The 12,093-nt window shown below is 37.0% G+C and overlaps 1 protein-coding gene across 3 annotated transcripts in view; it reads left to right on the top strand.

Annotated features, from left to right (window-relative positions):
• DISC1 (DISC1 scaffold protein) overlaps positions 1-12,093 on the top strand; it is a 352,717-nt gene that overhangs the window by 150,194 nt on the left and 190,430 nt on the right. For all 3 annotated transcript variants that reach the window (XM_072755974.1, XM_072755975.1, XM_072755976.1), the window contains exon 9: positions 4,864-5,052. In XM_072755974.1, the coding sequence (XP_072612075.1) occupies positions 4,864-5,052 (189 nt within the window). The remainder of the gene's footprint in view (positions 1-4,863; positions 5,053-12,093) is intronic.

The raw sequence follows: 12,093 nt of genomic DNA, 5'->3' as shown, positions 1-12,093 counted from the left end.
GGAGCAAATCCTGCATCAGGCTCCCCTTAGGGAGCCTGCTTCGCCCTCTGCCTATGTCTCTGCCTCTCTCTGTGTCTCTCATGAATAAATAAATAAAATCTTAAAAAAAGAAGGAAATCATGGGGCCAGGAAATGTTTTATTTGTATTGCTATTTATAGCCCAAAACTTGTGAACGTCCAGTCTGCTCTCCTTATCCGGACTTTTTTTAAATGGGTCAAGCCCATCAGCTTGGCATCTTGGACCCTCTACCATTAGGATCCAACTTCTTTGTGGGTCTAGTCTCTACCTAGGCCACATGCCACCTACCACTCACTGAAGGCAAGCATGCTGTCTACCAGGTTTCTGTTTCTTCTTTTGGAAACCTTGTATTTTTTCCTTGTGAAACCTGCCTCTGTCTCCCCTTCTGGAACAATTTTTCTTCTGTTAGCTCTTCTAGAGCATATTTTCCCATTTATTAGAACACATATCCTCCTCTTTATTTAACAGTGACTTCCTGGAGAGCAGGGTGGTGCCTTGTTCCCTCCCATATTTGACCACTTGAGCGATAGACAGTAAATAGGGTCTCAAAAGATATTTATCCAGTCATGGAATTGGAAACTATGGATTTCACAGAAATGGTAAGTGCTGGGTGTTCAGAATGCCTTTAAAGTGGGAAAACATTTAGTCATATTTCTCCCATTTATATTGGGTTGAAACTTGCCTTTGAATAATAATAATAATAATAATAATAATAATAATAATAATAATAAAAGTAAACAACGTAGTTTAGTACCTAAGAAGGATTTGGGAGTTATATTTGAGTTGGAAATCTGTCCTCCATTTTGTTGCTATGTAACCTTAGCAAGATTTTTTTCTTGAGGTTTCAGTTTTCTTGACTATAAAGCAGAGATAACAACATGTATTTCAGTGAACATAAAATGCCCCATTATTTTATATAGTACAAGAAAAGAAAAATTGCTGTCAATTAAACAATGATATAATGCTTTCTGTGGCTTTGGATTTTTATTTTATACTTATTGAAATAGTTCTTTTAGATGTATTTAGGCTTTTGAAAAATCCTTTTCAAAAGAAAACTTAATCACTCAAGGTTTTCCTAAAATGTCTTCTTATTCAAAGTCTGAGTATTCTAAAACACATTGTGACTCAAAGTAGTTGGAGCTCACATTTTTTCACCCATTATCTTTCTCTGCATCAGTGAAGCTGTTGGTGAAGAAACTATTTTTTTCCTCTAAGAATGAACTACTGTTTTCTGCCAAGCTGCAAAACAGTTCTTCAAGTTTTAAATGATGGTACTTGCCCAATCTTACAAATCCATTACAAGAGATGGTTTTCAGGCAACAGCCAGGTCTCCAATGGGTCCTGAAATGGTTTTTACTTTGAAACCCCAGTGGCTTGCAGATGGTCCACCGAGCCACCAAGAACGATGATCACATGGTAACAGCCTCATCTGGACTATTTCCAGGCTGATGGACACAGCCTGGACACATCTCCATTTCAGAGATGTTACCATGGGGAAAACAAAGTGTGCCTCTCAGCATAGATAACATAGGGCATGACTTCCCTCTTAAGGTTGTTGTAAGGTAGAGGAGAAAAGATTCGTAGTTGTTACTGTGCAAACATCATGGAGCCCCTTGATAACAATAACTGTTATTTATGGAGCGCCCACTAATGTAATATGCTTATTAATTTACAGCATAATTTTCATATTAAAATTTTCCCTAATATGTTTTTCCTTTTTTATTGAGGTATGATTTAAATTCAATGAAATGCACAGATCTTAAATGTTCGGTTGTATGTATTTTGACACCTCTCATCTGCAGCCCTATCAAGATATTTTCATCCCTCCAGAAGCATCACTCTTGTGCCCCTTCCCAGTCATCATCCGCCTTCCCCACACAGTCTCTGTTCTGATATCTTTCACCATGGATCATTCTGTGCTAGAACTTAGTATTGCTGGAATCATGTGGCATGCAGTCTTCTATGTCTTATTACTTTTCTTTTTTTTTTTTTTTATTTATGATAGTCACAGAGAGAGAGAGAGAGAGAGGCAAAGACACAGGTAGAGGGAGAAGCAGGCTCCATGCACCGGGAGCCCGACGTGGGATTCGATCCCGGGTCTCCAGGATCGCGCCCTGGGCCAAAGGCAGGCGCCAAACCGCTGCGCCACCCAGGGATCCCACTTTTCTTTTTGAGATACTCCCATGTCACTGTGTGTATGAAGAGTTTGTGCCTTTCTGTTATTGAGTAGTCTCCACTGCGTAGATGTGCCCTCGTTTCTGCTTTTCTCCCCTTGGTGGGCATTTAGGTTGTTTGTTTGGGCTATCATGAGTAAAGCCACTATAAATATTTGCATGCAACTATTTTTTGATTACATGTTTTTGTTTCTCCTGGGTAATACCTGAAAGTAGAATTTTTGGGCCCAAGAACAGGTGTGTATTTAACTTTATGAGAAACAGAGTCTTCTCAAGGTGACTGTGTCACTGACACTCCCATTATGTTTGAGAGTTCCGCAGCTCCACATCCTTACCAGCTAGACAGCTTCAGTCTAGTTCATTTGAACTATTGGTTCATTGAACCATGAATTTTGAATGGTTTTGTAGTGGAATCTCTATGGCTTTAATTTGTACTATTCTGGTAACTAATAACCACCAACATGTTTTCATATGATCACCAGCCATTTGTATATCTTACTCTGTAAAATGCCTGTTAAGTCATTTGTATTTTAATTATTGGGTTGTAGAATTTGACTCCTTTGTCAGGTATATGTATTGCAAATAGTTTCTCCCAGTCTGTGGCTTGCTTTTTCATTTTTTTTTTTTTGTGGTATTTTTTGATGAGTAGAGGTCTTTAATTGTGATGAAGTCCATTTATCTATTTTTTTTTAGTTAGTATTTTCTGAGTCCTAACCAAAGTTTTGATTATTCCAAAGTTAGAGAAGTATTCTGTATTTTCTTCTCTAAGTTTTATAGTTTTTGCAGCTACATGTAGGTCTGTGATCCATCTCTAATTAAATTTTGCATATGGTTTGAAGTATGGATCAAAGCTAATATTTCTCCATTTCAGTAGCTAGTTGTTCCATTACCATTTATTGAAAATATAGTTGACCCATGAACGATATGTGGGCTAGGGATGCTGATGTGCCACACAGTCAAAAAAATCTGAGTTTAGTTTTTGGCTTCCCAAAAATGTAACTGTTGGTAGTCTACTGTTGACCAGAAGCCTTACCAATAACATAAACAGTTGATTAGTGCATGTTTTGTATGTTATATGTTGTTACATCATGCGTTCTTGCAATAAAGTAGGGAAAATAATGCTAACAAGAAAATCACAAGGAAGAGAAAATATATTCACACTACTATATTTATATTAAAAAAATCCATTTATACATGGACATGCACAGTTTGAATCTGTGTTGTTCAAGGGTCAGTTGTACTCTTTTTTCCTCATTGATTTGCTTTGACACGGTTGAAAATCAATTGACTGTGTGCATTTGTTTTACTTCTGGACTGTTTATTCTATTCCATTGATGTGTTTGTCTATTTATCTATATGCCGTGTTGTCTTGATGTGTAGCTTCAGCATTAGTTTGAAATCAAGTATTATATGTTCTCTTTATTCCACCTTAAAAGAATTTTTCTTTTGGCTAATCTAGGCCTTATGCATTTTCTTCTATATTTTAGAATAAGCTTGTCAGTTTCTATAAAAGACCACCGTGAGATTTTGATTGTAATTGTATTAAATGAATAGATGAATTTAAGGAAGATAGAAGTATTAAAAACATTCAGTTTTCCAATATATGTATATATAGTCTTATATTTTTCTGATTACTTAAATCTTTCTGAATTTCTCTCAGAATTTTTAAAAATGATTTTCTGTATGGAGGCCGGCCTCACATGTTTCTTTAAATTTACCCCTAAGTATTTTGACCTTTAAAATATGTTGTAAAAAAAATATTGTAAATAGTATTTAAAAAATTCATCTTCTACTTATTTGCTGTTGCTATTTAGAAATTCAATTGATCTTTGTATATTGCCCTTGTATCCTGCAACCTTGCTAGATTCAATGCATGATATATTTTGGTTAGTTCTTTACGGAATTTCATGTTCTTAAAGCAACCTGTGATGCAGGTATTAGTACAATCACATTTTATAAAAAGTTTGCCCTGAAATTATGTGTTATCATTTCTTTGCTCAAGGTCATGAAGGTTGAGTAACAGGAAGACTAGGATTTGAATTTAGGTCTAGTCTGACTGTAATGGCTAGTCCTTTTCCACCCTACTATAATAATTCACCTCTTTGACATTTAGATATATTTTTTAAAGATTTTATTTATTCATGAGAGACACAGAGAGAGGCAGAGACACAGGCAGTGGGAGAAGCAGGCTCCATGCAGGAGCCTGATGTGGGACTCAATCCCAGAACTCTCAGACCACGTCCTGAGCCAAAGGCAGATGCTCAACTGCTGAGCTACCCAGGCATCCCGACATTTAGATATTTGAATGGAGTAATACTACATGGTTTCCCTGGATCTCACTTGGACATTTTTGCATCATTGTGTTTCACAAGGACCTGGATTGGGACTTGTATTTTATTACTATTTTATTTTATTTTTTTGGATTGGGACTTTTAAAACAGACTACAAAAATAAGGTCATAAAGAGACTGGTGGTTTTCCCAGTTGAAGGAGGACAGTTAGTGTGTTTCCAAGTTCCTCCACAGAAGACTATTAATGTAGCTGGATGCAGTTGCAAAGATCAGCCCTCTTTCTCCATACTGTTGGTACTCACAAGCTGTTGCTAAATCTTCCATGTGTGGGGATGCTGTAAAACTTGTTTTCCCTCATTCTCTCTTGCAATGTGCTACAGGAAATAATTTCTCTACAGCCAAGGAGCTCACAGAGGAGATTAGAACATTAACATCAGAAAGGGAAGGGCTGGAGGGACTCCTGGACAAGCTTCGGGTACTGAGTTCCAGAAATGTCCAAAAGCTGGGGAGTGTTAAGGAAGATTACAGTAAACTGAGAAGAGAGCTGGACCAGGGGGAAACTGCCTACGGTAAGTAATCACAACTATTGCCTGGTGAAATATCGTGGTATTGATTGTACTCTGCGGCTGGGCAGGATGTTCTGTGTGTCATGTGAGCATCACTGCAAAGGGCGTCCTGGAGCACACAATATTTTTCCTGGAGGGTTTTTTTTGGCAGGAGTCTTGGCAAATGGGGTGGAATTACTTGTCAGCTTTTGTTTTGCTGTTCACATGTGACGTCTTTTCTTTTTCTGTCTTTACTCCCCCTTCTCTACCCTGGATTTGCTAATGGCCTTGCGATTATTTAGAGTAATCTCCCCCTTGGCACAGGTCTTGAGAATTTTCTCTGTTTGACAATTATGTTCCTTTTGTTCCTTGGCTCAGTCTTCTGGCTTGCACAATCACAGATGAGAGCAGGCTGACTCAGAAGACTGCATAAAGACCATGAAGTGGCTTTTTCTATGTGTGAGTTTTCGTGAGAGCTTCTTTCTCCAGGAAGAATGATGTAGAAGAGGCCAATGATGCCTTAACTGAAGTATCTGCCTGTCAGAGGAGTTACCATACTCTTGTATTCTTTTCCTGTTCTGGTTGTTAAGAGTAACTGAGGTCACTTTGAGGTTTGCTCCCTGAGGGATAGTCTTAGAAGATGCTAGTTCAGTCTGAATTGAAAAAGTGAAAACTTACTTCTTAAAAAAAGAATGTAAAGAATTTACAGTGATTCAGTTTCTAATCTGAAGAATGAAATCATGAGAAATAAATGCAGGTTTCAAATATGTTAGATACTAGAATCTGTTTTTTTTTATTGGTAAAATGAGAAGAATAATATCGAACTCATAGGTTGATTGAGCAGTACTTAATCAGATTAAATGAAGTAACTTATAAAGATCTTGAGGTGTATGTGTGGGTGTGTGTGTCTGCTCTTGCATTTCTTCTAGGAAGTAGAAGCTGCTGGAGGCGAGAGGTCATATATAGTATATTATCATCCCTAAATAAATGTTTATTAGGAAAATGAAAGACCTATCTACTAATTAATAACTATATTTACAAAGTATTCTTATTTAAAAAGAAATAGGAAAAGAACAGGGATGTTAGCCACATTGGAAACACAGCTACCTGAAAATACTCCATGGATTGAGGTAAATAAAGATTAGTATTTAAAACCAAACAAAGAAATATGAAATTAGTTAGCAGAAATTAGGTGTGTCATTTTAATCTGAATGAATTTTGTTTTAAATGCTTACTCAATTGAGAAAGATGTTCAATTATAGTTATTTGAATCACAGATAGGATGTTCAGTTGTTATAGAGTCTTCTTAGTAATAGGCAGGCCTCCCTGGCTAAACAATTGAGAGCTACTTATCTTCCTTTCCCCACTTCTGTAGGTCAAGACTTCTTTTTTGGCAAATATGTAGAGACTGTACATTTGAGTCTGACTCTGTAACTAGAGTACTGAGGGATAGTAGTAACATTTTTCCCTAAGATATGATGATGTGCTCTGTGAAGTCAGGATAGGAAAGATCATTGGATATTTTAAATGAATTTTTGCTATAGACTTTTCAAATGTATTAACAATAACAACTATAAGATTTTTCATGTTGTCACTCTGTAATTTTTGGCACAAAATGGGGAATCTATTGTATCTAAGAATAAAGAAGTTGTGAACAAATTTGGACAAATTTAGTTCAGCAATATTTTCATTTGAACAGTTGAGCTCTTGAAAGCCATAAATATCTCTTAAGAAGGAAAAAAAAAAGAGCCATGTAGTATTTTTTGAATCTCACCCTTGTCACTTTACTAAGTATTTTCAAAATGATGAATAAAACATAAACAAATGGAATGAGAAATTGTTACCATCAATGATTCTAAATTGCAGATGGCTCATTACTGTTGTGAAGGCATTCTTTATGTTTTAGACTTGGATTTTGCTTGATCAGCTACCCTCTTCCCTATGCTTTATTTAGCCTGACAGTAATTCTTGACCAGTTTAAGGTGACTTGGTATCAGGTCAACCGAATTAGTAATCTTGGGTTGATGAAAGTAATGGGAGATAAATAAATAAATAATACATACTTAACAAATTCCTTAGTAGGTTGGAGCTTTTTATCTATTGGAATGCAATAAAACTAGGCCAAAGTCCATAGTCTGCCATTTATTGGCTTTTGAGAGTTAAAAATTTACAGGAAGGTCTCAATGTAGAGCTTTAAATGTAGAGCAGATACAAAGGAATAGTATGCATAGGCGTATAGGTACCATGAGCTACCTCTTTTTATCCTTAGACAAAATGCTTAAAAAATAAGACTAAGAAATAAGCAATATGTAGAATTCTTTTAAAAAATACCCAGGTTTTGAATTCCTACAATGGTTGCAGAATGTGGCACAAGGGAAAAAGGCAATTTAGGAATGGACAAGTGACTCTGTGATGGTCAGGGACCCGGGCTCTTCGATTTTGTTCATCTGTACTCCTCAACATGTGACATTTGGTCCAAGATGGCCAACCTATATGTCCAAGTCTAACCAGGGATTCTGTTTCTATAGCAGAAGGAGAAATTTGCAGTTTTAGGGAGCAATTAGCAATCTCTCTTGTATAGAGAACTCTTATTGATGGGAAGTGCTTTGCTGATCATTTAAAATATTATTACATCTTATGGGGCTGGCTTGATTGAGATCAAAGAAAAGCACTGTCCTTATGTTTCATTTGTTTTGTCACAGTATGCAGCATGATGTCTTTGAAAATAGTAAATATACCGTAAATATTTGTTCATTTACTGGGCGCAGATGTTAAAATGAAACATTCCTTTACTTCTATTTTATTCCTTTACTCCTCTACTTTGAATAACAGACCCAGACCTTGGATCTTCTTCGTTTTTTTGATTTTTCAAATTCATTTTCTAATTTAGTGAGAACAGAGGTAAGTTTGTCCTTCGTGGAAGATGCTTGAAGTTGTCTGAGTGGGATATTCATACTGAAGTGTCAGCAGACAGAACAAAATGATGAAAAAGTACTGAAATGTGCCAGAGTAGTCAAGGGCAAAGGGAGACAGAAATCACTGGCTTTGTCACAGTGACACACATTCTCTGTGATGAGGCAAGAAGGGGGGTGTGTTTTAACCTGTATCAGCTCTTCTTAAGACTTCAGGAGAACACGCTTGAATTCTGAGCAACTTTAAGTAGAGTGAGATAGAATGAAAAGCTTTCAACCCCTGAATACCTATGGAGATTAACTATAAACCTTTAATTACTGTGGATTTCAATTTTTTTTTTAAAGGGAGGATGGGAAAAAAATAAGTAACTTTTTTGATTTGTTACGTCTGCTTTTCAGCAAAAAGACAACCCTGAGATTTATATAACTTTTTTTCCATCCCCTGTGCATAAGTTGTAATCTGTATTGTACTTTGTTAATATTGTTGATTTTTTCACTATAACTCAGATATAGAGGAAGCAGACGTCAAGGCGAGAGATTTAATCACAGAATAATCAGGGCTAGAATTTTAAATAGGACATCATTAGCATGTTAATGAAATTTTCCCACTTTATGCCAGCTGCCTGAATAGAAAAGATACTGCAGATGTAGCTCAAAAATCTGGCAGGGTCTGTGGCCCACCGAGCTGTCAGGAATTCATATAGAGGGTCCGTGAAGTACGTAAAGGGATTCTCTGTATGGCTATCAAATGGCAGGATTTCATTTTTTTTACTTTGACTGATGGCTGGCTGTGTTCAGCTTTAACTTATTCGCCTTCCATTGAGCAAGAACAAGTGGAGGGCAGGTAAGGAGCAGGTTTTAAGTGTAATAAAGTCAGAGAGGAGTCAATTTTTCAGTTCTGGCTTGGGGCTAGTTCAGTACCTCCCCCTTATCTGCAGTTTCCTGCCATCAACCCCCGTCAGGATGATGATCCTCCTGATGAATCATCAAAAGGTCACTAGTAGCCTAATGCTGCGTCACAACGCCTACATCACTCACCTCATTTCATCCCATAACGTGGGCATTTTACATCTCACAGCATCACAAGAAGAGCGAATAAGGGACAACAAGATATTTTGAAAGAAAGAGTGAGATCATATTCACAAAAGTTTTATTACAGTATAATTGTTCTATTTTATTATTAGTGATTTTTGTTCATCTCTTACTGTGCCTAATTTGTAAGTTAAACTTTATCATACATATATATGTATAATAAAAAATGTAGTATACATAGTATACTATGTAGTATATACTACATATATAGTAGTATACTACTGTGGGTTTCAGGCACCCACAGGGGTCTTAGAAAGTGTCTTCTATGCATCAGGGTAAATCACTGCACCTCCCTTTTACTTTAGATTAGAAAGGCCATAGGTCCATGCTGACATCATCTTGCCATGATTTTTGGACGATTTCATAAATTTTTGAGCTTGAAATAGCTGATGAAAGGACTTAGGACATTCTCTAGTGAGATATGAATTCCTTTAACTCTGAAAGTCCACAGGTGAAGCTTCTTTTAGAAGTTACCTCACACCTATTAAGAAAATATAGTTAATCTTCAGTTTAGAGATCCTGCACTTTACAAGTTCTGCATGTATAGGCAGTAATTCCCTTTTCACATTTATCAGACATATTTAGAAGAAACTTTCAAGAAGAATTAGAACAGAAGAATAGAATTTGCATATGTGTGTGTGTATAGAGAGGAAATGGAGAAATGGAAAACATATATAATGAAGATGTAAGTAACACAATTAAGAAAAAAATAATTTGAAAGTTGAGATAGAAGAAAAGCCAATGACAAATGTTAATTAATCTGGTTGAGAATATGATGTGATAATGAGCTTCCTAGGAGCCAGAGCAAAAAAGACATTTGAAGCATCATCCATCCTCCTCAAAAAAGCAGCTTAAAGCACATAGTTTTCAGGAATGTGAAGTGGTGTTAAATTCTTAAAGGCAATTTTTTTTTAAGAGAGGGAGAGGTGGAGCACATGTGAGCAGAGTGAGGAGGGGCAGAGGGAGAGAGGGAAACAGAGAATCTTAAGCAGGATCCACACTTAGCGTGGACCCCAGTGATTGATCTCATGACCCTGAGATCATGACCTGAGCCGAAATCAAGAGTCAAATGCTTAACCAGCTCAGCTACCCAGGCACCCCAGGGTAATTCTTTTGAAAACATGCTGGAAAAGTCCTCAATAATACATTCATACGTAACAAATGAGAAAGCACTTTTCATGTGGCTGTTTCCAACCACTCCTAGAAAAAACCTAGGGGATGCCTTCAGAGCAGTAGCTCATGGATAGACTGAAATGTACACATATCTTAGATCTGTGGGTGTGTACATACTTTTCCACAAAATTTTGATTCCATGTTTCAGCAAATGGGATTTGGAAAGAGCCATTGTAAGATCTCTCAGATTTTAAGAAACATGTTAAATTATAGTAATACCATGGGAATGAATTAGTAAGGGCTCAGGCTAATTAGTTTTAAGTATGGGAACTTCCAGTGATCTGACATGGTTCAAAGATGAGACTTCAGACATTGGAAGATTGGCCAGAGATCATAGTCTGTAGACTCACCAAATATCAGTTCTTCCCTCTGAGCTTTGACCAAGGTCCTCATGGAAGACAACTTTGCTTACTTGGGGCCAGAATAGAAATCGAGCTCTTGATGACTGAGGACCAAGCTTTTTTGTCTTGGAACTAGATGTGTTCCAGGTTCTGTACATGGAAGAACTTAGATTGTTCTATGGGGAATAATCTCCTATTTGTGTCTGCCTTTCTAAATTAGAAATCTTTGTTTAGATTTAAAAACATAGGTAATATGAACTTTGGGAGAAAATTTCGTTTTTTAAAAAATATTTTATTTGAGAGAGAGGTAGAGAGAGAGAGAATGAATCTGAAACACTCTGCACTGAGCACAGAGCCCGTCATGGGGCTTGATCCCACAACTGTGAGATCATGACCTGAGCTGAAACCAAGAATCAGGTGCTTAACTAATTGAGCCACCTAGGTGTCCCTGACCTCCCCACTCCCCAGGGAGAAAAAACTTCTTTTAAAAAATTTCATAATCTTTCTTTCAGGTTTTTCCATGGGCTGAACTTTTACATTTCTATTTATCGTTGATTAATCTTATTAATAAATTATTGTTATACCAGGATCACAGTTAAATATATATTTGCATTTTAAATATTTCTCCATATTTTTTCCTTTTCTAGTTATATCCCTGCATCCCTATTAGTGTGGTTATTTCTCTGCAACCGTTTTTGCCTGTGAATTTCTATGCTTGAAATTTGCAATGAACTTCTTTCTCTTTTATCAAAAAAATTGTGATAATTTTTTTGAGAGGCCTCTCCACAACACTGTAAAAAGCCTGTGTTCAGACGTGGGAGTCCTCACTTTCATTTCCCTTCTGTTGTTTGCTGATCATCTGCACAGCACCTGGCATGGAGAGGCATCCCCACATGAGGCCTGATGAATGACTGATCTTTAGCAAGTCACTGTATCTTCACTGCTTCTCAGTTGCTTCAGGTACAACACAGCATTTTCATCTCGCCATGCGTAATTTCTCTAAGCATTTATTGAACAGTTACAGTATGCCAGGCACTGTGTTAGTTAGGCCTTTGTGGTCCAGAGTGAATCAGAAGTCCTTTAAGTCACCAAAATCCCATTTACGAGTCCCACTGGTCTTGCATTCCCATGGTTGTATCCATACTTTGTTCATTTCCTTGCTCTCTACTATAACTGATTTCCTTCTCCTACTTTTGTGTAATTTTTTAGAAGTCTTTACTTGTTACTTTCTTTCCCACTTGTCTCCCCATTTGCTTTCTATACTCCCTTCCCAATTCTTCAGTCATGTATCCCCAGAGGGGAATGCAATGATGATTTTAATTGTATTTCATACCCAATTGCAATAGGCAGTTTTTTGATATGCTAATTTGTTTGGAGCAGGAACGTGATTCTGTGTAATAGGGTGGGTGTACGTGACTCTGAAGTGTCTGGTGGATCATTCTTGGCAACAGTGTCTTTCCTAGTTTTTCTCAATTTCATCTGGACTCTGGGCTTTTGATGACATTGATGCGTGTGCACATGCATGCACACACACACAAATTCACACT

This window comes from Vulpes vulpes, chromosome 4 (assembly GCF_048418805.1).
Source record: "Vulpes vulpes isolate BD-2025 chromosome 4, VulVul3, whole genome shotgun sequence".
Taxonomy (NCBI): Eukaryota; Metazoa; Chordata; class Mammalia; order Carnivora; family Canidae; genus Vulpes; species Vulpes vulpes.
Note: the sequence above shows the minus strand (reverse complement) of the source record. Positions and strands in the feature narration are given on the sequence as shown.